We start from the raw sequence: 24573 nt of genomic DNA, 5'->3' as shown, positions 1-24573 counted from the left end.
TCTTGGCCCACTGCCACCTCCACCTTTTGGTTTCAAGAGATTCTCCTGCCTCAGCCTCGCAAGTTGCTGGATTACCGGCGCCTGCCACTACACTCAGCTAATTTTTTGTATTTTTAATAGAGATGAGGTTTCACCAAGTAGGCCAGGCTGGTCTTGAACTCCTGACCTTGTGATCCACTGCCTTGGCCTCCCGAAGTGCTGGGATTATAGGTGTGAGCCACTGCGCCTGGCCACATATATGTATTTTAAAATGACCCATCAAAAACAGCCTTTTGACTATTGGTACTTGGAATCAGACAATAACTTATTTTGAAAAAATTATAAATATTATTAGTACCACAAATGCCCTATTTTAAAATTTTTTAAACAGTATAACTCTATACATTTTATTAATAATAGCTTTTTTGAGATTTGAGTCACATACCATAAAAATTATTTTTTAAAAGTACACGATGCAGTAAATTTTGGTATATTCACAGAGTTGTGCAACCATCATCACTATCTAATAGCAAAACATTGTATCACTCAAAAAGAAACTCCATACCTGTTAGCAGTCACTCTCCATTCTTCCCTCTCATACCTCTTGGTAATCACTGATCTACTTTTTGTCTATCAATCTTCCTATCCCGGACTTTATTTAAATGTGATCACACGATATGTATCCTTTATGTCTGCTTCCTTCACCTAGCATAGTTTTTTTCAAAGTTCATCTGTGATGTAGCATCTATTAGTACTTCATTCCTTTTTATGGCAGGATGATTCCACTCTATGGATCTATCACACTTTGTTTATCCATTCATCAACTTATGGACATTGGGCTAATTTCACTTTTGGCTATTTGGAACAATGCTTCTATGAATGTTGACATACAAATTTTTGTGTGACTATGTTTTCATTTTTCTTGGGTATATTCCTAGGAGTAGAATTGCTGAGTCATATGATAACTTTTATGTTTAACATTTATTTATTTTTTTCGAGACAAAGTCTCATTCTGTCATCCAGGCAGGAGTGCAGTGGCACCATCATGGCTCACTGCAGCCTCAGCCTCCCAGGCACAAGCGATCCTCCCACTTAAGCTTCCTGAGTAGCTGGGACTACAGGCATGCTCTACCATGCCCAGCTAATTTTTGTATTGTTTGTGGAGATGGGGTTTTGCCATATTGCCCAGGCTGGCTTGAACTCCTAAACTCAAGCGATCCGCCTGCCTTGGCCTCCCAAAGCGCTGGGATTACAGGCATGAACCACTATGCCTGGCCATGTTGAACATTTTCAGGAACTGCTAAACTGTTTCCAAAGTGGCTGCATCATTTTACATTTCCACCATTGGCATATCAAGGTTCTGCTTTCTTCACATCTTCATCAATATTTGCTATTGTCCCTCTTTTTAATTATAGCCATCTAGTAGGTGTGAATGGTATCTGATTGTGAGTTTGATTTGCATTTTCCTGGTGAGTAATCTATAGATACTTAATAGATTTTTTAATGGCTTACAAAGAATACAGTTCAACTTCAGAATTCAATTTCATGTTAATTTTATCTAGTCTTCATTTTTTACATATAAAATGTATAAAATCTTTGTCATTCTGAAGCACATTTCTATTAATTTTTGATCTATTGCAAACATAAGAATTATATCAAACTAGAAACTGGAAAACCGGGCACAGTGGTTCATGCCTATAATCCCAGCACTTTGGGAGGCTAAGGCGGGTGGCTCATCTGAGATCAGGAGTTTGAGACCACCATGGCCAACATGGTGAAACCCCATCTCTACTAAAAATACAAAAATTAGCCAGATGTGGTGAGGCGTGCCTGTAGTCCCAGCTACTGGGGAGACCAAGGCAAGAGAATTGCTTGCACCTGAGAAGTGGAGGTCACAGTGAGCTGAGACTGCAGCACTGCACTCCAGCATTGGCGAGAGATTGAGAGTGTCTCAAAAAAAAAAGGAAACTGAAAAATTGCAAAAAGCTATTTCCATCCCCGAAAATTGTTCATGCCTGAAGAGGAGAGTAAGTTTAGAATTGAAAATTTTGAAATTTTAGCCTGTTAAAAGGATACATAATAAACATAAGCAGTCATCAAAGCATGAAGTTTAACTAATTTGAATATTTGCGAGAAATCTCTTGACATCTGAGAATTAATACATATATTTAGTAGTTTTGCATATTAACTGATCTTCAGCAAGAATTTTATTTTAGTGAACAGAAAGCCTAAAGTAACAAAGTGTTGAATTTGCTGTCTTTATGTATTTGGGTTTGTAAAATACTTCTTAGTGTCTGTGTATTTTAATCTATCACTTGCCTAAAATTTAACTAATCTGCTAACTGGTGCCCTGTGGCAGTGGGATATGTGGAGCCTTCTGATCTGAATAGCTAATCTTCCCATAGATGTGGATAACTAAGAAAAAATATATAATGTCAGTAATTCAATTATATCACTTATGATAAAAATAGAACTCTTGGCTGGGTGCGGTGGCTCATGTCTGTAATCCCAGCACTTTGGGAGGCCAATACAGGTGGATCATGAGGCCAGGAGTTTGAGACCAGCCTGTCCAACAGGGTGAAACCCTTTCTCTGCTAAAAATACAAAAATTAGCCAGGCGTCGTACACACACCTGTTATCCCAGCTACTCAGGAGGATGAGGTAAGAGTATCACTTAAAGCCAGGAGGTGGAGGTTGCAGTGAGCCAGGATCACACCACTGCACTCCAGCCTAGGTGACAGGCAAGACTGTCTCAAAAGAAAAAAAATAAAAATAAAAAACAATAGAACTATTCAAACAATGGACTTAATGGTTATTAATTGATTATTACTAAGAGAGAAATGAAATTCAGAGCAAGATTTAGTAAAAAGTACAATTAGAAATCTTATTCCTTGACTTGTAACTTAAGGAATTAATCAAGTAACCATTATAAGCCAAGTATTAGATATTGGAGATACAAAAAGCTCTGTCCTTGCTGAGTTTACAATCAGGCTATTACTAGAAAAATCTATTTCTGTTTCTGTAATGATTCCTAAATTTTTTCTGGTTCTGTATTTTTATGATCTAAGTCCAGAATGTACCATTTATTAATTTGATTACCTTTGGCAAGACATCTCCCCTCTGTGGGCCTTACCTATAAAATTTCAGGTTATAATTAAATGATATCTATGTATTTTCCAGCTCAAATATTCTATAATTCCTATACTGCTTTTTCTAAAAAAAAAAAAAAAAAAAAAAAAAATTGAGACAAGCTCTCACTGTTGCCCAGTCTTGTCTCAAACTCCTGGGCTCAAGCAGTCCTCCCACCTCAGCCTCCCAGAGCACTGAGATGACATATGTGAAACTGCTTATTTTAATCTTGCTTTTCTTTCATGTATCTAATTGAAATTTTATAACTCCACTGAAACCCTTTTTGAGGCCTGGCATGGTGGCTCATGCCTGTAATCCCAACACTTTGTGAACGCAAAGCAGGTGGATCACTTGAAGTCAGGAGTTTGAGATCAGCCTGGTCCACATGGTAAAACCCTGTCTCCACTAAAAACACAAAAATTAGATGGGCGTGGTGGTTTATGCCTGTAATCCCAGTGACTTGGGAGGCTAAGGCAGGAAAAGCACTTGAACTTAGGAGGCAGAGGTTGCAGTGAACTGAGGTTGTGCCACTGCACTCCAGTCTAGGTGACAGTGAGACTCTGTCTCTTAAATAAATAAGATTTTTAAAACCCTTTTATTGTAGAATAAGGCCTTTCTCCTATATCGCCATACCAACTATTACCTAAGTACTTGATTTTTTTCAAGGATCTTGGCATCAAAAGGGAGAAAGAACAATTTCTATTTAAACTGGAGGCTTTTTTCTCTTTCATTTGTACCCAAAGCTTTAGCCACTTTTAGCTGAGAGAAGAAGCATTAGGTTACATTTTGACCCTTCTTACCCCTTGCCTGTGTACAGACACTTTCAGATCTTCTGCTGCTTTTGTCTGCTTCCTTGCTACTCAGTGTGATTTGCACAACAGCTGCTTCGTTGTCTCCTGGGAGCTTGTTAGAAATCCAGACTCTTGGTCCTACTCCAGACTTACTAACCCAGAACCTATTTTAATAAGATCTCTGTGTGATTCCTATACAGACAAGTTTGAGAAACACTGCTCTATTTAAGAGGGAGTGAAAAAGAAGGGACATCTCTTTGGGTTACTTTTGGTCAGTTTAAAATTTCTACGAATTTTCCAGTTAGCCTTTTTACTGGCAATCAGCTTCTCTGTCTCACTTTAAAAGGTCTCTAAGATTCTTACCATTTTGCATCAATTATCGTTGTTTATTTTTTAATTTTTTCTTTTTCTTTTTTTTCTTATGAGACGGTGTCTTGCTCTGTCACCCAGGCTGGGGTGCAGTGGTGTGATTATGACTTACTGCAGTCTCGATCTCCAGGGCTCAATCGATCCTCCTGCCTCACCCCTCTGCCTCCTAAGTAACGGGGACTACAGGTGCATTCCACCATGCCCAGCTAATTTAAATTTCTTTTAGAGATGGGGTCCCGCTATGTTGCCCAGTCTGGTCTCAAACTCCTTGGAATCAAGAGATCCTCCTACCTCAGCCTCCCAAAGTGTTGGAATTACAGGCGTGAGCCACCATGCCTGGAAAATTATTTATTTAGTCACATTACAGGTTTTAAACTTAACCTTTGATCTCTAGACAATACTTTTAAAGTGGCTTATACTTAATTTTAACTATAAACCAAGCTTTATAATACTGTACAATAATTTTACGATGAAATTGTTTTAAGACTAAGGGAAAAGTGTTTTGAGAAACTGCATTACACAATCTCCATGTAATGTTTCTAAAAGTAGAAGCTGATTTTGGTCTAAGGTTGGCAAAAGAGAGTTTGTAATTTCCCCCCAACATTTTTAAACAATCTCTAATAATTTTCCTCAAAGGTTATCAGAAAACTCTACAAATTCTAGGCCTAATCTTCATAATCATAGAGATGTGTATAGCTTAACTTTTGGAAATTACATTTTGCTAACAGAAAATCCTCTGCCCTAATCATAAAATAGATGATGCCAAAAAAAGAACAAGCAGTAAGGGCAAGACTGCACACTCATTACTCTTACATAGAGAACTTCTGAAATTTCTGAAATTAAACGATTATTAATAATGACAAAGATTCCTTTTATCAACACTTTAGTCAGGCTTCTGAGTCCTCTGCTTGACCAGGCTTGACTCTGGGACTTCCCTCTCTATCTTGTAGCATCCACTTTGAACAAAAATCTTGCTGTGTCTACACACTTACTAAGAACTAGGTGGGGAAAAGTTTAAAAATATTTTTAAGATCAAAAAAGTATGCTATGTCAATTTAAGGGGAAATCCTCCTTCTTTGATATCCTCCTTCAGTAATAATTCTGTCAAGTCATTTTAGCCAGAAACCTCATCCTTGATATTTCCCCGTAATAATTTTCCATCCACTGAATCCCACCCTGCTCCTGAGTTACATATAAATGCCCACTTGCCCTTGTTCATGTGAGAACTGAGCCCAATCTCTCTCTCTGACTGCAAGGCCCCATTGCAGTGGTCCTTATACCCCATTGCACGGCTCCCCTTGAATAAACTCTGCCTTACCATCATTAGCACGTGTTCAGATAATTTTTTTCTTTAACAATAGATACATGAAATAGGTGAAATTCAGGAGTTTAGAACCAAGTCATGATTCCTAACCACTGTTAAAAAAATGGATAGAGTTTATTAAAAGTATCTATGGGTCAAAAGAAGTTGGGGCATTAACAAAATAAAGAAAACAAAGTAGTCTAGAGTCAGAGTTTTCATAACTGTACAACATAAGCATAACACATTTCTTAAGTATAGCTTTATGTAGAAAGGGTCAATCTGGGGAAATGTAAAAGCTGAGGTGAATGTAATGCTTACTGAGTCAGATTGCTTAGCTGTCAATACCAGTTTCGCATGTATTAGTGGTGTGATCTTCGGCAAGTTTCTTAGAACTGTTCCTCAGGTTTTCCATCTTTAAAATAGAGAAAATAATAGCATCTGCATATGGCAAAGATGTTACTCTTTTCTTTCTCAATAATGGATCCTGAGCCAGGTGTGCACCTATAGTCCCAGCTACCTAGGAAGCTGGAGCGGGAGGATAGCCGAGCCCAGAAGTTCAAGTCCATCCTGGGCAACATAGCAGGAACCCAAGATCCTGTCTCTAAAAAAAGAAAAAGCAATAATAAATTCTCTAAATTTAACTGAGCGTAAGACCTCATTTACTCATCCTCTTTCATAGCTAGATATGGGTTATGCGAAGTTTTGGCCAGTGGGATGTTAGCAGAAGCTGCAGTGTGAGCAGCTTCCTCCTAACCAGAAGCAAATATGATGGCTGCAGTTGGTGTGTCTAGCTTGGACCACAAGGGGACTTCGGGAATGGAAAACATGCACAATTGAGCAACAAGATAGAAGAAACAGGATGTCTGACTCAGTGGAGTGCTATTCCAGCAGTGGATCACTTATCAGAAAAGTTAACAGATCTTGTTTAAGCCACTATGATTTTGATTTCCTTCTCTCACAGGGCAGTCTCATCCTCATAATGATACTGTATTTCAGCATATTGAGAAAATTAAATGAGATAGTACAAATACAGTAGTTAGCAGAGTTCCTAGTAAACAGTAAGTGCACAATAAGTGCTTGCTACCCTTATCTATCATTGTTAGCATCGGTGTCATCCTTATTAGCTTCTCTTGGGAAGAATGATTTTTCCCTGTCCAGATCTTTTGTTTTTACAGATATTTAGTGACACAAACCATTGCTTATCAGTAGATCCTTGCCCCTCACCCTTGTTTACTGGAAGAATACAAATCGTTTCCAAGTCCAAGTGTTTACCAAGTAATCCAGGTGATATGGTTTGGCTATGTCTCCACCCAAATCTCATCTTTAATTGTGGCTCCCATAATTACCACATGTTGTGGGAGGGTCCTGTACTGTTCTCATGGTAGTGAATAAGTCTTCCAAGATCTAATGGTTTTATATAAAGTTTTCCCTTTCTTTCTTTTTTTTTTTGTTTGTTTTTGAGATGCAGTTTCACTCTTGTTGCCCAGGATGGAGTGCAAAGATGCAATCTCGGCTCACTGCAACCTCTGCCTCCTGGGTTCAAGTGATTCTCCTGCCTCAGCCTCCCAAGTATCTGGAATTACAGAGTTGCACCAACACTCCCAGCTACTTTTTTGTACTTAGTAGAGATGAGGTTTCACCATATTGGTCAGGCTGGTCTCAGACTCCTGACCTCAGGTGATCCACCTGCCTCAGCCTCCAAAAGTGCTGGGATTACAGTCATGAGCCACTGTGTCTGGCTGAGGTTTCCCCTTTTGTTTGGTTCTCATTCTCTTTTTGCTGACTGTCATGTAAGATGTCCCTTTGCTCTTCCTTTGTCTTCCGCCATGATTGTGAGGCCTCCTCAGCCATATGGAACTGTGAGTCAATTAAACCTCTTGCCTTTATAAATTACCCAGTCTCAGGTATGTCTTTATCAGCAGTGTGAAACTGGACTAAAATAATAAATTAGTACCAGTGGAGTGGGGCACCACTGTAAAGATACCCAAAAATGTGGAAGTGACTTTGGAACGGAGTAACAGACAGAGATTGGAACAGTTTGAGGGCTCAGAAGAAGACAGGAAAATATGAGAAAGTTTGCAACTTGCTAGTGACTTGTTCAATGACTTTAACCGAAATCCTGATAATGATATGGACAGTGAGATCCAGGCTGAGGTTACCTCAGATGGAGATGAGGAACTTTTGGGAATTGGAGGAAAGGTGACTCTTTCTATGTTTTAGCAAAGAAACTGGCAGCATTTTGCCCCGCCCTAGAGATTTGTGGAACTTTGAACTTGAAGGAGATGAAAGCAGCAAAGCATTCAAGAGGTGACGTGGGTGCTGTTAAAAGCATTCAGTTTTAAAAGGGAAACAGAGCATAAGAGTTCAGAAAATTTGCAACCTGAGAATGTGATAGAAAAGAAAAACTCCTTTTCTGAGGAGAAATTCAAGCTGCCTGCAGAAATTTGCATAAGTAACGAGGAGCTAAATGGTAATCACCAAGACAATGGTTTTATAAGAGGTTTCCCCTTTCACTTTGTTCTCATTCTCTTTCCCAGCCACCATATAGTAAGTCCCTTTACTCCTTCTTCATCTTCCACCATGATTGTGAGGCCTCCCCAGTCATGTGGAACTGTAAGTCAATTAAACCTCTTTCCTTTATAAATTACCCAGTCTCAGGTATGTCTTTATCAGCAGCATGAAAATGGACTAATATGCCAGGATGAATATTAATTTATCTAAACCAATCAGACAGTCTCATTCCCCTAGAAGGTAACTGGGTTAGATGTGTACAAATGATCCCATTCTGGCCAATGAGAGGCAACGGAGAGGTTTTTTTGGGGACCCTCTGAGAAAGATTTTCTTACTCTTAAAGAATAAATAGAAAAAAATAGTTTCCACTCTTCTGAAAACATAATGATGATTGGCTGTGATGCCTGGAAATGCATCAGTCATCTTGTAACAGTGAAGGAAGCTAATCTGAGGATCAAACTGACCCAGAGATTAACAGTGGAAGGTGAAAAAAAACGCTGACTTTTAAAAGATGTTGAGGCACCGGGGGCAGTGGCTCAAGCCTGTGATCCCAGCACTTTGGGAAGCCGAGGTGGGTGGATCACGAGGTAAAGAGATCAAGACCATCCTGGTCAACATGGTGAAACCCCGTCTCTACTGGAAATACAAAAAATTAGCAGGGCATGGTGGCGCATGCCTGTAATCCCAGCCACTCAGGAGGCTGAGGCAGGAGAATTGCCTAAACCCAGGAGGCGGAGGTTGCGGTGAGCCGAGATCGCGCCATTGCACTCCAGCCTGGGTAACAAGAGCAAAACTCCGTCTCAAAAAAAGAAAAAAAAAAAAAAAAAAGATGTTGAGGTTTTGGACTAACTATCTTTGGAACTGCCTTACTTCCCTATTGCTTGAGCCATCTTTAGTTGAATTTTCTGTTATTTGCTGACACTAGAAAATAACACTTGCTAATTTAATGTTTAGAAAGAGACAATGAATGAGAATTGTATGGAACTATATGAATCTATGAGGAAAGGGGCTATTTTTGCAGGATTAGTAGAATACTTTTTGGAGACATCCAATCAGGAAAGTAGGTAAGATAAAATGGAGGCAGAGGAAATGAGAGTGAAATAAATATAGCTCAAATCAAAGAATCAAGTGATCCAGCAGCCCCGGCTAGAACACACGGCTATTCCAATTGAGAATCTACTGTACCTTCTTTTTTTTTGAGACGGTTTCACTCTTGTTACCCAGGCTAAAGTGCAATGTCGCGATCTCAGTTAGGTGAAGCTACCATTAGGCAACTGTAAAACAGAGAATCTATTAGCAACAAAGTTGCAAGACTCTCCTTTGCCGGTATGCAGAAGAAAAGACTCAAAATTGAAGTGACGCCTTTATTTTATCCGGCTGAACCGAGTCAGCCTGGGTAACAAGAGTGAAACTCCATCTCAAAAAAAAAAAAAAAAAAGGCTGGGCGCGGTGGCTCAAGCCTGTAATCCCAGCACTTTGGGAGGCCGAGGCAGGTGGATCACGAGTTGAACAGATCGAGACCATACTGGTCAACATGGTGAAACCCCGTCTCTACTAAAAATACAAAAATTAGCTGGGCATGGTGGCGCATGCCTGTAATCCCAGCCACTCAGGAGGCTGAGGCAGGAGAGTTGCCTGAACCCAGGAGGCGGAGGTTGCGGTGAGCCGAGATTGCGCCATTGCACTCCAGCCTGGATAACAAGAGCGAAACTCAGTCTCAAAAAATATATAAAATAAAATAAAATTAAAAAAAAAAACAACTCGTTTCAGCTGGGTGAAATAAAGGCCTTTTTTTTTTTTTTGGACCGAGTTTCGCTCTTGTTACCCAGGCTGAAGTGCAATGGCGCGATCTCGGCTCACCGCAACCTCCAAAAGGCTCACTTTTATTTTGAGTCTTTTCTTCTGCATGTGGGCCAAGGAGAGTCTTGCAACTTTATTGCTAATAGATTCTCTGATTGTTTTGCAGATGCCTAAGGGTAGCTGCGCCGGGCTGAGATCGTGCCATTGCACTCCAGCCTGTGTAACAAGAGCGAAACTCGGTCTCAAAAAAAAAAAAAAAGAAATGAAAAAAGTGACGCCTTTATTTCATCCAGCTGAAACGAGTTGGTTTTTTGGTTTTTTTTTTTTGAGATGGAGTTTCGCTCTTGTTACCCAGGCTGGAGTGCAATGGTGCGATCTTGGCTCACTGCAACCTCCGCCTCCTGGGTTCAGGCAATTCCCCTGCTTCGGCCTCCTGAGTAGCTGGGATTACAGGCACGCGCCACCGTGCTCAGCTAATTTTTTGTATTTTTAATAGAGATGGGGTTTCACCACGTTGACCAGGATGGTCTCGAGCTCTTGACCTCATGATCCACCCGCCTCGGCCTCCTATGGTACCTTCTACGGCCAAATATTGTTTTAGATCCTAGGGCATATAATCCTGAACATACAGCCCTAAAAATTAGACTATATAATTCTAATCAAACTTTGATGAACGTTAAACACAGTCTTTGAGGGCATAAGATAGCTACTCTTTTTACCTGTGTATTTTTTGTGACTCCTATCACATAGACAAATTTGAATCAGCTGTTTCCTTTAAGCGTATTTTGAGTTTTCAGTAAATAAAAATCTATATCAAATTCAATAATACGGCATTTAGATGTTCTTTTTTATGGTGATGATAATATGAATTTTCACTAATTAAAAATAGTAAATACGTTTTAGCATACTTGTGCTGAAATTCCTTCTCTCGCTTCAGGTCTTCATTGTGTTTCTTTATTCTTTCTTCCCAAACTTCCTTCACAGCATTGACAGCCCCAGTACAAACCACATTTTCAGTCATGATTCCTCCACATTGTCATAGTCACCAACTTCATTAGGTTTGAATAGCTGAATCATAGATGGCATTTCAGAAAGGACCTAATTGTACCAGAGAAAAAAAGCAATGTTTCATACTGTTCACTGAGTACCATAAAGATCATAATAGCTAATATTTATAGAACACATTCCACGCTCCAAAAGTTATTTTATATACTTTACATGCCATATCATACTTAAAGGTTCTCATAAAATACTATAATATAGGTACTTTTATTAACTAATATGTAGATGAGAAAATTAAGCTTTAAAGAAGATGAACAATTGTCTTGGGGGTCTCATATCTAACATATGATTCCCTTGTTATTATGTAATTCACAATAATGAAAAACTGCAACTAGTCTTCATGTCTAATTATAGGAAAATAGTTACATAATGGAGATTTTTAAAAGACTGGCATCTTGAGATATCAATCTAATCAGGATACCATATGCACAAGTGGAAATTCAGTTAAGTGATTAGCATACTGGGATTCTTTCTTTTTGTGTAAAATAAATTGCAAATGGCAGTATTAAGGATTTTGACCTGAATTTCAGAAATGAGAGGAAAATAATAATAGGAGAATGGTTATGTAAATTATGGTGGGTACATTTCATGGAATGTCCTGTCTCCTTAAAATAATAATAATAATTTTTTTACCAGATTAGCAATAATAAAAGAATTTGATTTACAATTATTTAAATTATTTCCTTTCAAATTCAGGAATACAAAGACATCCACAATCACTTCTATTCAACATTATAGAAAGACTGTAATGCAAGTAAAGTAAATAGAAAGTAATGTAGTTGGAAAAGGAAGCAATGAAATTTGCAACAACATAGGGAAACAGACATTTTCATTCATCAGTGGTAGTATTGTTATATTGGGTATGGAGAGAAACTTGGTGATATCTACCAAACTCACCAATGCTCATTCACACTTAATTTATATTTCAAATATTTTCAAAGTTATTTGCGGTGTTTTTTATAACAGCAAAATATTGAAACAACCTAACATTTCATCAGTAAACTATAGTCTACCCATATGATGGAAAATTATATAGTTCAAAAAAGGGAAAAGTATCATATATTCATATGCCATGATCTCCAAAATATATAACTATGCCACAGTTTATCAATTCTAATGAATGTGAATATTTGAGTCCCAGAGCTTTGCTATTATAAGCAATAATATTTCTAAAATTATTGTTTTATCTTCTTGGTGTTCAAGTGGAATTATTTCTATTGGGTACATATCTAGAATTAGAATTGCTGGATCATAGTGTATGTACGTGTTCCAATTTACAAGACAGAGCCAATTGTTTTCCAAATTGACTGTGCCCATTTATACTCTTACCACCACTGTGTAAGGGTCCCCATTGATATACATCCTCACCAACATACTACTGCATAAAGCAATATCCAGGATGGTCATAATTTGTACTTCCCTGATGACTAAGTGTTCCAAGTTAATATACAAAGATCATCCAATTAAAGAAAAGACAAAATCCTGAGTGTTGTTTATGAGAGGCACAACTAAAAAACAAAGATAGAGAAAAGGGGACAGTCCAAGAAGAGAAAAAAGGTCCACTTCTAGGTATATACCCAAGAGAAATGAAAACATACGTTCTCACAAAATCCTGTACATGAATGTTGATAGAAACAGTATTTGTAATAGCTAAAAGGTGGAAACAACACAAATGGCCATTTGCTGATGAATGTATAAACAAGATGTGGTATATCCATACAATGAAATATTATTTGGCAATAAAAATGAATGAAGTATAGATACATGCCACTGTATAAATAAATGTTGAACAAAATTATGCTAAGTGAAACAAGCCAGACACAAAAGACCACATATATAATCTCATTTATATGAAATGTCCAGAAAATACTCTTACTACCACTGAATACGCAAATCTATAGATTCAGAAAGTAGCTTAGTGGTACCCAGGGGCTTTGTAGAGGGAGAAATAGGGAATGACTGCTAACTGTACAGTTTTTTGAGTGATTAAAATGTTCTAGAATTAGTGATGATGATTGTACAACTCTTGAATATATTAAAAACCACTGAGTTGTACACTAAAAGAGAATGTACATATGAATTATATTTCAATTAATTTTTCCTCTCTTTTTTATTTCCTTCCTTCCTTCCTTCCTTCCTTCCTTCCTTCCTTCCTTCCCTCCCTCCCTTCCTCCCTTCCTTCCTTCTTTGCTTTTTTTGAGACAAAGTCTCACTCTATCACCCAGGCTTCAGTGCAGTGGCGGGATCATGACTCACTGCAGCCTCAACCTCTGGGCTCAAGTGATCCTCCTGCCTTAGCCTCTCAGGTAGCTGGAAGTATAGGCATGTGCCACAACGACTGGCTAATCAATTACATTTTTTGAGAACTGAGAAAGATATACTATGGAAATGCTAAGCAAAAGAAGGCTAGTATCAATATATTAATAGCAGACAAAATGGACTTTAGGCACAAATACTTTCCAGACATAAAAGATCAATCATATAATAATAAAAGATTCATTCCACAAGAAATAGAAAACAACTTTAAACTGTATACCTTTAATAACATGGCTTCCAAATACATGAAGGAAAATCGATAGAACTAAAGGGAAAAATCAAGGAGTCCAGAATTGAAGGGGAAGATTTTAACAATTTTTTTTCAGCAATTGATTGAACAAGCAGTTTAAAACTTAGGAAGAATACTGAAGATTTGAACTACATGATAAATAGATGTAATTAAATGATAAATAAAGAACTCTATCCTACAATGACAGAATACATAATGTTTTTAAAAAAACACGTGGAAGCTATCATAATGAAAACAAGAAAGCATTTTGAACTGAATTAACAAAAATATCACAAGTCAGAATGTATGGAATATAGGTAACAGGAGAGGGAAATTTCTAGCCTTAAATACACATTTTAGAAGAAATGAAGCTAAAAACTTTACATCCATCTCAAGAAGTTAACGAAAGCAAAACAAACCCAAAGAAAGCAGAAGGGCATATCACAGATAAGTGCATACATGTATAAAATTTTTAAGTGGCACAATAGAATACAATAATAATAATAATCTAAAATCTCTCCACCAAAAACTGCTGATCCTAGAGATGACTTCAGCAGCAGATTCTACCAAGCATTTGAGGGGTGAAAATAACAGTAACCATAGCACAAACTCTTCATGAGAACAGAAAGGAAACACTTCCCAATTCAGATTATGAGATTAGCATAACCTTGATACCAAACCCAAAGAATATAGACTAATCTCACTAACAAACATATTATGGAGAAAAGTACTAAACAATATACTGGCGAACCATATCTGGTAATATGTGAAAAAGAAAATACTGGCCCCCTGCAGTGGCTCATGCCTGTATTCCAGCACTTTGGGAGGCTGAGGCAGACAGGTCACTTAAGATTAGGAGTTCAAGACCAGCCTGGCCAAAATGGTGAAACCCATCTCTATTAAAAAAAATACAAAAGAGGCCAGGCATGGTGGCTCATGCCTGTAATCTTAACACTTTGGGAGGCTGAGACGGGTGGATTGCATAACTCAAGAGTTCAAGACCAGCCTGGACAACATGGTGAAACCCAGTCTCTACTAAAATACAAAAAATTGGCCGGGCGCGGTGGCTCAAGCCTGTAATCCCAGCACTTTGGGAGGCTGAGGCGGGTGGATCATGAGGTCAAGAGATCGAGACCATCTTGGTCAACACGGTGAGACCCCGTCTCTACCAAAAATACAAAAAGTTAGCTGGGCATGGTGGCGCGTGCCTGTAATCCCAGCTACTCAGGAGGCTGAGGCAGGAGAATTGCCTGAACCCAGGAGGTGGAGGTTGCGGTGGGCCGAGATTGCGTCATTGCACTCCAGCCTGGGTCACAAGAGTGAACCTCCATCTCAAAAAAAAAAAAAAAAATTAGGAGGTTGCAGTGAGTTGAGATCAAGCAACTGCACTCCAATCTGGGTGACAGAGTGAGAATCTGTCTCCAAAAAAATATAGAAAATGAAAATAAAAAATACAAAAATTAGCCAGTCATGGTGGCATGCACCTGTAATCCCAGCTACTGGGGAGGCTGAAGCAGGAGAATCACTTGAACCCAAGAGTTGGAAGTTGCAGTGAGCTGAGATAGCACCACTACACTCCAGCCTGGGTGACAGAGCCAGACTCTATCTCAAAAACAAACAAATAAACAAATGAACTAGAAGAGAAAAAATATTACTCCAATAGATGTAGAAAACCATTGAAATTTAATATCGTGATTAAAAACAACTCTTAACATAGTATAAATAAAAGATAATTTCTTTAATCTAACAAACCATATCTAATAAAAACCTGCAGCAATCATACTTAATAGTGTAACAGTGAAAGCCTTTCATTTAAAATTAGAAAAAGATGTCTGTTCTTACTACTTCCATTCAATACTGTATAATGGCTCTACCCATTGCATAAAAGCAAGAAAAAGAAATAAAAGGCATAAAGTCTGAAATGGAGTAAAAAACAAAAGGACATTTCCATGTGTTCAATTATGAACTAGAAAATACAAGAGAATCTACAGCTACATATATAGAATTAATAACAATTTTAGCAAGATTTCTGGCAAGTCAATGTTTTGAAAAATCAATTATGTATCTATATTCCAGGAGAAAATAGGTATTAAATTCTTTAAACAATACTATTTTAAATTGCATAAAAATCAAATTCTTAACAGTAAACAGGATGTGTAAACCTCTATACATAAAACTGAAAATTGGAGTGAAATTAAAGACCTAAGTAAATGAAGAGACATACATTATATTCATTTATTGAAAGACTCAATCTGTAAAAATTATCCCCACATTGAACTATAATCAATCTCAATAAAAATTTCATTTGGAGAAAGAGAGGGGTAACTTGGCAATCAGTTTCTAATTTTTAGTGAGAAGTCTAAGGATTCAAAATAGCCCAGATACTCTTGCCAAAGAAAACCAGAGTGGGAGGATTTATTCCACATTCACCAAGATCTCTTTTAAAGCTATGTTACTAGATAATGTTATTGGTGCAATAGACAAATATATCGGTGTACTTAAATAAGGAACCCCAGAAATAGACGCATACACAAAGGCACTGCAGAACATTGTGGAAATATTTGTTTTTGAGACAGGGTCTGGTTCTGTTGCCCAAACTGGAGAGCAGTGGCATGATCTTGGCTCACTGCAACCTCCACCTCCTGGGCTCAAGCTATCCTCCCACCTCAGCCTCCAAAGAAGCTGGGATTATGGGCACACACCACCACACCTGGCTAATTTTTTTTATTTTGTGAAGATGGGGTTTTACCATGTTGCCCAAGCTAGTCTTGAACTCCTGGGCTCAAGTGATCTGCCTGCCTTAGCCTACCAAGGTGCTGGGATTACAGACATGAGCCACCACACGTGGCCCTGGAAATAATTTTTTAAGAGGAATTATATTGGTACAATTGAATATCTATATATTACCAAAATTAATTCCATATGAATTGTAGACCTAAAAGTGAAAGTAGAAAAAGTAAAGCATTTGGGTGACAATATAGGACTTATCTTCATGTCCTTAAAGTAGAGAACACTTTTTGAAACAGAATACAAAGCATATCCATAAAGGAAAAGATTGTGATATAGTCTGAATATATATGTTCCCACCAAATCTCATGTTGAACTGTAATCCCAATGTTGGAGGTGGGGCTAGGTAGGAGGTGATTTAATGGAGTAGGATCCGTTATGACATGGTGCTGTCCTTAAAACAGTGAGTTCCTGCGAGATCTGGTTGTTTAAATGTGTGGCACCTCCCCCTGCTTCTTCTTTTGCTCCTGCTCTGGCCTTATGGGACTCAGGCTTCCCTCTCCACCTTCTACCATAATTGAAAGCTTCCTCAGGCTTCGCTAGAAGCCAAGCAGATGCCAGCACCATGCTTCCTGAAAGCCTACAGAACCGTGAGCTAGTTAAACCTCTTTTCTTTGTAATTTACCCAGTAGCAGGTATTTATTTGGGTGTGTGCACGTGTGTGTGTGTTTCTTGAGACAGGTTTACTCTGTCACCAAGGTTGGAATGTAGCGGCACAATCATGGCTTACCATAGCCTTGATCTCCTGGGCTCCCTCTGCCTCAGCCTTCAGAATAGATATTAAATTGTTAAAAATATGCTATTGGGGCATCACACTACCGGATTTCAAACTATACTACAAGGCTGCAGTAATCAAAACAGCATGGTACTGGTACCAAAACAGAGATATAGACCAATGGAACAAAACAGAGGCACCGGAGGCAACACAACATATCTACAACTATACAATCTTTGATAAACCTGACAAAAACAAGCAATGGGGAAAGGATTCCATGTTTAACAAATGGTGTTGGGAAAACTGGCTAGCCATGTGCAGAAAGCAGAAACTGGACCCCTTCCTGACACCTTACACTAAAATTAACTCCAGATGGATTAAAGACTTAAACATAAGACCTGGCACCATAAAAACCCTAGAAGGAAATCTAGGCAAAACTATCCAGGACATAGGAGTAGGCGAGGACTTCATGACCAAAACACCAAAAGCATTGGCAACAAAAGCCAAAATAGACAAATGGGACCTAATGAAACTCCACAGCTTCTGCACGGCAAAAGAAACAGTCACTAGAGTGGATAGGCAACCAACAGAATGGGAAAAAATTTTCGCAGTCTACCCATCTGACAAAGGGCTGATATCCAGAAATTACAAAGAACTCAAACAGATTTACAGGAAAAAAACAAACAAGCCCATTCAAAAGTGGGCAAAGGATATGAACAGACACTTTATGAAAGAAGACATATATGAGGCCAACAATCATATGAAAAAATGCTCATCGTCACTGGTCATCAGAGAGATGCAAATCAAAACCACATTGAGATACCATCTCACGCCAGTTAGAATGGCGATCATTAAAAAATCTGGAGACAACAGATGCTGGAGAGGATGTGGAGAAAAAGGAACACTTTTACACTGTTGGTGGGAGTGTAAATTAGTTCAACCATTGTGGAAGACAGTGTGGCGATTCCTCAAGGCCTTAGAAATAGAAATTGCATTTGACCCAGCAATCCCATTACTGGGTATATATCCAAAAGACTATAAATCGTTCTACTATAAGGACACATGTACATGAATGTTCATTGCAGCACTGTTTACAATAGCAAAGACCTGGAATCAACCCAAATGCCCATTGATAATAGACTGGATTGGAAAAATGTAGCACATATACACCATGGAATATTATGCAGCAATCAGAAATGATGAGTTTGTGTCATTTGTAGGGACATGGATGAATCTGGAGAACATCATCCTCAGCAAACTGACACAAGAACAGAAAATGAAACACCGCATATTCTCACTCATAGGTGGGTGATGAAAAAAGAGAACACATGGACACAGAAAGGGGAGTACTAAACACTGGGGTCTATTGGGGGGAAAAGGGGAGGGCCAGTGGGAGGGGGAGGTGGGGAGGGATAGCCTGGGGAGAAATGCCAAATGTGGGTGAAGGGGAGAAGAAAAGCAAAGCACACTGCCATGTGTGTACCTTCGCAACTGTCTTGCATGCTCTGCTCATGTACCCCAAAACCTAAAATCCAATAAAAAATTAAAAAAAATTAAAAAAAATAAAAATATGCTATTTTCAATAGCATTAAAATCAAATTCTTAACAATAAACAGGATGTGAAAAACCTCTATACAGAAAACTAAAAACTTGAGTGAAATAAAAGAAGACCTAAATAAATGAAGGGACTATGAAGGGGCTATAGGCGAGAACCAGTGTGCCAGCTTTTTTTTCGTTTTATTTTTCTGTAGTGACAGGATCTCGCCACGTTTTCCAGGCTGGCCTTGAACTCCTGGGCTCAAGCAGTCCTCCTGCATTGGCCTCCAGAAGGGCTAGGATCACAGACATGAGCTGCGGTGCCTGGCTAGGTATTTCTTTAAAGAATGCAAGGACAGCCTGACACAGACTGATAAATTGGTCTATGTTACAATTAAGAACTTACTGAAATACATCACTTAGAAAATAAAAGGAATATCATGTACATTAGTGGGGGAAGACATTGGCAACATACGTAACCACCAAGGGACTACATCTAGAATATATAAAGAACTTCTAAAAATCAACTAAAAAAAAACCACAAAATACAATTGAACAGAAAATTTTCAAAAAATAAAATCCAAATGGTAGAACTTGCCTTGTGGAGAAAAAAAATCCAAATGACCAAAATCATGTGAAATTGTGCTCCACCTTATTAAAAACATAATAAGATACCAATGAACACCTGTCAGAATGGCTAAAATTCAAAAGGCTGATTACACCAAGTGTTGGCGAGAATTTGAGTTACAGAAATCCTCACGCACTGCTGGTATATTGGTGAAATTGTAAATTAGTATTACCTATTTTGAAATACTTATGTGGTAATGTTGAAGATAAGCACAGCTTATGATCCAGTAATTCCATTCAAAGGTATATACCTAGAGGAAGGGTGTGTCTCCACTAGGAAACATGAACAAGACTGTTCCCAGCAATATATATCAAGATAGTAAAAAAATTTAAAATAAAATAAAACAATGTTTTAAAAGCAATAGCTGGGCACGGTGGCTAATGCCTGTAATACCAGCACTTTGAGAGGCTGAGGCAGGTGGATCGCTTTAGGTCAAGAGTTCAAGACCAGCCTAACCAACATGGTGAAACCCCATCTCCACTAAAAAAAATATAAAATTAGCCAGGGGTGGTGTCACATGCCTGTAATCCCAACTACTTGGAAGGCTGAGTCAGGAGAATCACTTGAACCCAAGGGGCAGAGGTTGTAGTGAGCTGAGATTGCACCATTGCACTCCAGTGTGGGCAAGAAGAGGGAAACTCTGTCTCACACACACCCCCCCCAAGAAAAGCAAAATGGCAATATCCATTCAATGAATTATAAAAATTAATAGCTAGAATTAAGTGAGGAAAAACCATGTGACATTGGAGATATGGTGAAAAGAGGAAATTTCTTCTCCCAGTAAGCAAAAAGAAAGGCAGTCAGAAATTATGTTGAGGAAGACACTGTACAAGAAAGGCATAGTCCATATATAAAGCCAACAAATGTGGCATGATTTTTAGCAATTATTGAAGTGCAGGAAAGGAGAATCTATATTAACATTCTTCTTTAGTACCATTAATATGACATTGATACTGAGAAGGAAATGTTGGCTCTGCAGAAAATAGAAATTACATAGTTGTGATACTGTAAACCCTGTGTATTGATCTTTTGAAATACATCAACCTATAAAAAGTAAGGAAGATTTATTGAAGGTTACAGAACACAATATAAATGCCAGATGTCTTGAAAATATAATAGTAACAGTACTTTTTTTTTTTTGAGATAGAGTTTCACTCTGTTGCCAGGCTGGAGTGCAGTGGTGCAATCTTGGCTCACTGCAACCTCTGCCTTCCAGGATCAAGTGATTCTTCTGCCTCAGCCTCCCGAGTAGCTGGGACTATAGGTACGCACCACCATGCCTAGCTAACTTTTTGTATTTTTTAGTAGAGACAGGGTTTCACCATGTTGACCAGAATGGTCTCGATCTCTTGACCTCGTGATCCACCCGCCTCAGCCTCCCAAAGTGCTAAGATTAAAGGCGTGAGCCATCATGCTCAGCCCAGTAACAGTACTTTTAACAGAATGTGAAAGAAGGAAATGAGAAAAAGAAGTAAAACAATAGGAACACCAATATCCACATCTTCAAAGTGGGGAATCAACTGACACTGTCTGTACTTTATGGAACAAGAGATAAAGATTAAAGTATTTGCTTAATTTTATGAAAATAATCAAGAGAAACTAAAAATAGGGATATAACTCTATGGTAGTGTAAGGGAACCCTCATAATGAAGCTCCATAGATAATGTCTAAAGTTGATTAAAAATAGCATGCAATTGTCTTTAAAAAAGAAAAAAAAAAGAAATATGAGATAACCACTGAAAACCAAATCCCAAAATGCTTAAAATGATTACTTCTAGGGAGCAGGACTAGTGATAGAGAGGAATAGGACAGATAATATTTTTCATTATTAACCTCTTCTAAATTATTGATGTTTTAAACTAATATTATGTAGTATATGTGTGTGTGAGGGACAGAAAGAGAAGAACTATATTACAGAAAACAAGTTTAAAATTTCAATGTTGATAAATAATTGGCATATGCAAGAAATTGTTGAGAGAAATTCTAAGCAAGGCATTCTGAATTTACTCAGGAAGAGAATGCAAGGTCTCTTTGCTATGAAGAAACCTTGGGATATATACACTGGTGATCCAACTTCCTGAGCCTGTCACAATCAATTTACAATTTATTGTCTCTGATTTAAGAAAGTTTGAAGTTTTTGCCAAATACTGAAATAATGCAAATATTTTTAAAATCCCAAGTATCTACATGTATATGTGTATTTTACTAGACATGTAAAATGATTCATCCATTTGCTAATTTATTTTCTCATTTGCCATTAAACGTTGCTCATCAATCAGTTTTTCTATAATGACCAACTTCCCTTAGCGAAACACAAGTCAATAATGATGTATTTCTTCCTCCAGCACAAGATTGTGCTCTCTACTTTGATTATTACCATAATAACAATTTAAAAAGCACATATTGTGGCAGTAAGGTAAGCATAGCAAATGAATTGCAGAAGAATTGTTTCTTAGTTCTGGGGAAATGTATCCTCTGTCTTCCAGAGAAGCACAATTATATGAGTGATGATGAACACCTCCCAAAAAGCTTTTAAATTCAGTTCCAGTTTGTTTGGACATTCTGGCCGGTACAGACACAGTATAGGTATCAGCAGCAATCTAGTTATATGTGAAGCATGAAGGAATAAATGTTTCTGAAAAATACTTACCATTGTCAAATACTTACCAATATTGGTGGACACTAAAGTTCACACAACCAAAGTTAATGACTATCAGTTAAAAGCAGATTGCAGGGTTTTTTATTTTCTTCAATGTGGCTCCAAATGATTAAAATCCCGTCAGCTGTAACCAACTGAAATGTAATGTCAGCCTAGTTCTAATTTTAGTTCATGGACAAAGCTGAGAATAGAAAAGAATCACATGGGGCTTCTCTGCGAAGGATCAGCTGATAAGGTATGTGAGTGCATTCTGTGGACTGCAAAAGGTATACGACAGACATTATAAAACTATCAGGCATAACTATTTCTAAGATCCTGAAAAATAATGCCTGTTGAAAGTTCTTCTATTTTTCACAATTTACTCAAATAGAATTTAACGCATCTATTCCATCCAAGCAGAGAAACTTGAAATATGTTGATGTATGCCATAACAAAAATTCTACCTAGTAAGCTGTAGATCTGCCAGTATTTGAACTAAAGGCCCAGATGCTTTAGGAAAAGAAAAAATAAAGGTGCGGATAAGCATGGGTAACAGAGGAGCCCCAAACTTCGGCTGTACCTGGACTTCAAATTCAGTTCTCTCTCACTGTGAAAGTACTCCGAAAGTACTCGGCTTTCGGAGATAGGGCGTAATTCCAGGTGCTTAAAAGAATTAACTATGTCTTTATTTTTTTGAATTTGTAATATATGCACATGGAACAAAATTCAGAAGCTCAATGTCCACCCTCTTTGTCCCCTGCCCCTTCCACCATCCCTGCCTCCAGTAGGGAGGTTCTCTTCTCTGAAGGCAACCACTATTGCTAGTTCCTTGGGTATCCTTCCAAAGATCTGTGAATTTACAAGCTTAAATATGCCTACACCCTACACAGACGTAAAAGCATGCACACATACAAAAAATGGTAGCGTCCTATAAGCCTTGTTCTATACTGTGTTTTCTTCACTCAGGATATCTTGGAAACTATTTATATTAGTATCTTTAGAGTAGCTTCATTCTTTTTAATGGCTACATAGCAATTTAGCATGTAGGTGGATAATAATTTCTGTAGTCATTTGGACATCTCAGCAATATTAGTGCTTTAAAAATGTATGCCTGATTATCTCACAGAAATTCTCTAATACTTCCATAATGAATTAAGTTTTGAGAGTTGTGAGACTGCTCAAGATCCCAGCAAGAGTAAAGAAGCCATGGCCTCAATTTAAACTCTAACCTCCCTGTCCCAAGAGTGTGCACCACCGACACAGAGTGCTTGCATGTGTTCGTAAGTAAAAAGATCTCACACCTGTAATCCCAGCACTTTGAGAGGCCAGGATGGTAGAATCACTTGAGTCCAGGAGCTGGAGACCAGCCGGAGCAACAGAGCAAGACCTTATGCTACCAAAGGAAAAACAAAACAAAACAAAAAAAATTAAAGTAGCCAGGCATGGTGGCCCTGTCTCCAAAAAGAAAAAAAAATTAGAACTAGCCAGGCGTGGCGGTGTGCACGTGTAGTCTCAGCTAGTTGGGAGATTGAGGTGAGAGGATTCCTTGAGCCAGGGAGGTCAAGCTGTGACGGTGCGAGCCTTCCTTGACTGAAAAAAAAAAAAAAAAAAAAAAAAAAGAGAGAGAGGGAGAGAGAGATCCAGAAAGTTTTGTTTCAGTTAAAAAGAACAATATATTGTTACTCGGAAGAAAATTTAGATTTCTTTCTGCCTTTGGCACTACCTACAATTATATTTTAATTTGACAGCATTTATATAGAGAACGCAAAAATTTCAAACTCTTCTCCTTCTCTTATCTACCTCTTATTTCCCATCCCCATGGAGTGACTTACACTAAAGAAATGTCAGGGAGGATAGGGAAAGTAAATATATGCCTGAGCTATTTACAAGGCAAATTAGCCAGAATTTTGGTGACTTTGGAGGAATGTAGAAAGTGAATTCGAAGGAAGAGACAGGCACTATATAATGAATATCTGTCATTCGTGACTGTCCAAAATCTTTTGAACACCCTCCACATTTTTATAATCCCCCACATCATGAATCCTACCTTCCAAGGTAGAATTTGAAGGGAAAAAATATATCCAGCCTCCCTTACTACTGGAATGGGATGTGCACTAATTTTCTGTTTGTTTGTTTGTTTGTTTTGAGGCAGAGTCTTACTCTGTCACCAGGCTGGAGTGCAGTGGCACAATCTCGACTCACAGCAACCTCCGCCTCCTGGGTTCAAGCAATTCTTTCACCTCAGCCTCCCGAGTAGCTGGGACCACAGGCACGTGCCACCATGCCCGGCTAATTTTTCTATTTTTCGTAGAGACGGGGTTTCACCATGTTGACCAGGATGGTCTCAATCTCTTGACTTCGTGATCCGCCCACCTTGGCCTCCCAAAGTGCTGGTATTACAGGCATGAGCCTCCGCTCATGCAATGGAGTGTTGTTCAGCCTTTGTATGATATCCAGTCTATTTTTTTAAGAGACAGGGTCTCACTCTGTTGCCCAGGCTGAAGTGCAATGGCACAATCATAGCTCCCTGGAACCTCGAACTCCTGGCCTCAAGCAGTCCTCCCACCTCTGCCTCCCAAAGTACTGGGATTACAGGCATGATCCACTTCACCCAGTTTATTTTTTTTCCTTTTGTGGCCTATGCTTTTGATGTCTTATCCAATAAGTCATTGCCAAATGTTGTGACGATTTTCACTTATGTTTACTTCTTAGAGTTTTAGATCTTACATTTAGGTCTTTGATCTGTTTTAATTTTTATACATGATATTGGATAAGGGTCT

General features: G+C 38.3%; 1 protein-coding gene across 5 annotated transcripts in view; it reads right to left on the bottom strand.

The window, feature by feature from the left end:
* The window catches only part of LRRC39 (leucine rich repeat containing 39), a 34015-nt gene extending 12052 nt beyond the window's left edge, over positions 1-21963 (bottom strand). For 4 of the 5 annotated variants that reach the window (XR_004727153.3, XM_035252297.3, XM_035252295.3 and 1 more), the window contains exons 1-2: positions 21823-21963; positions 10791-10980 (exon numbers count right to left, since the gene is read on the bottom strand). Coding sequence is in view for 4 of the 5 variants with exons in the window: in XM_035252297.3 (XP_035108188.1) it covers positions 10791-10903 (113 nt within the window). In the remaining variant the exon portion in view is untranslated. Of the gene's footprint in view, positions 1-10790; positions 10981-18474; positions 18517-21822 lie in introns of all 5 variants that reach the window. The other variant, XM_054236617.2, reaches the window with a different exon arrangement.
* Between the last annotated feature and the right edge of the window lie 2610 nt (positions 21964-24573).

This window comes from Callithrix jacchus, chromosome 7 (assembly GCF_049354715.1).
Source record: "Callithrix jacchus isolate 240 chromosome 7, calJac240_pri, whole genome shotgun sequence".
NCBI lineage: Eukaryota > Metazoa > Chordata > Mammalia > Primates > Cebidae > Callithrix > Callithrix jacchus.
Note: the sequence above shows the minus strand (reverse complement) of the source record. Positions and strands in the feature narration are given on the sequence as shown.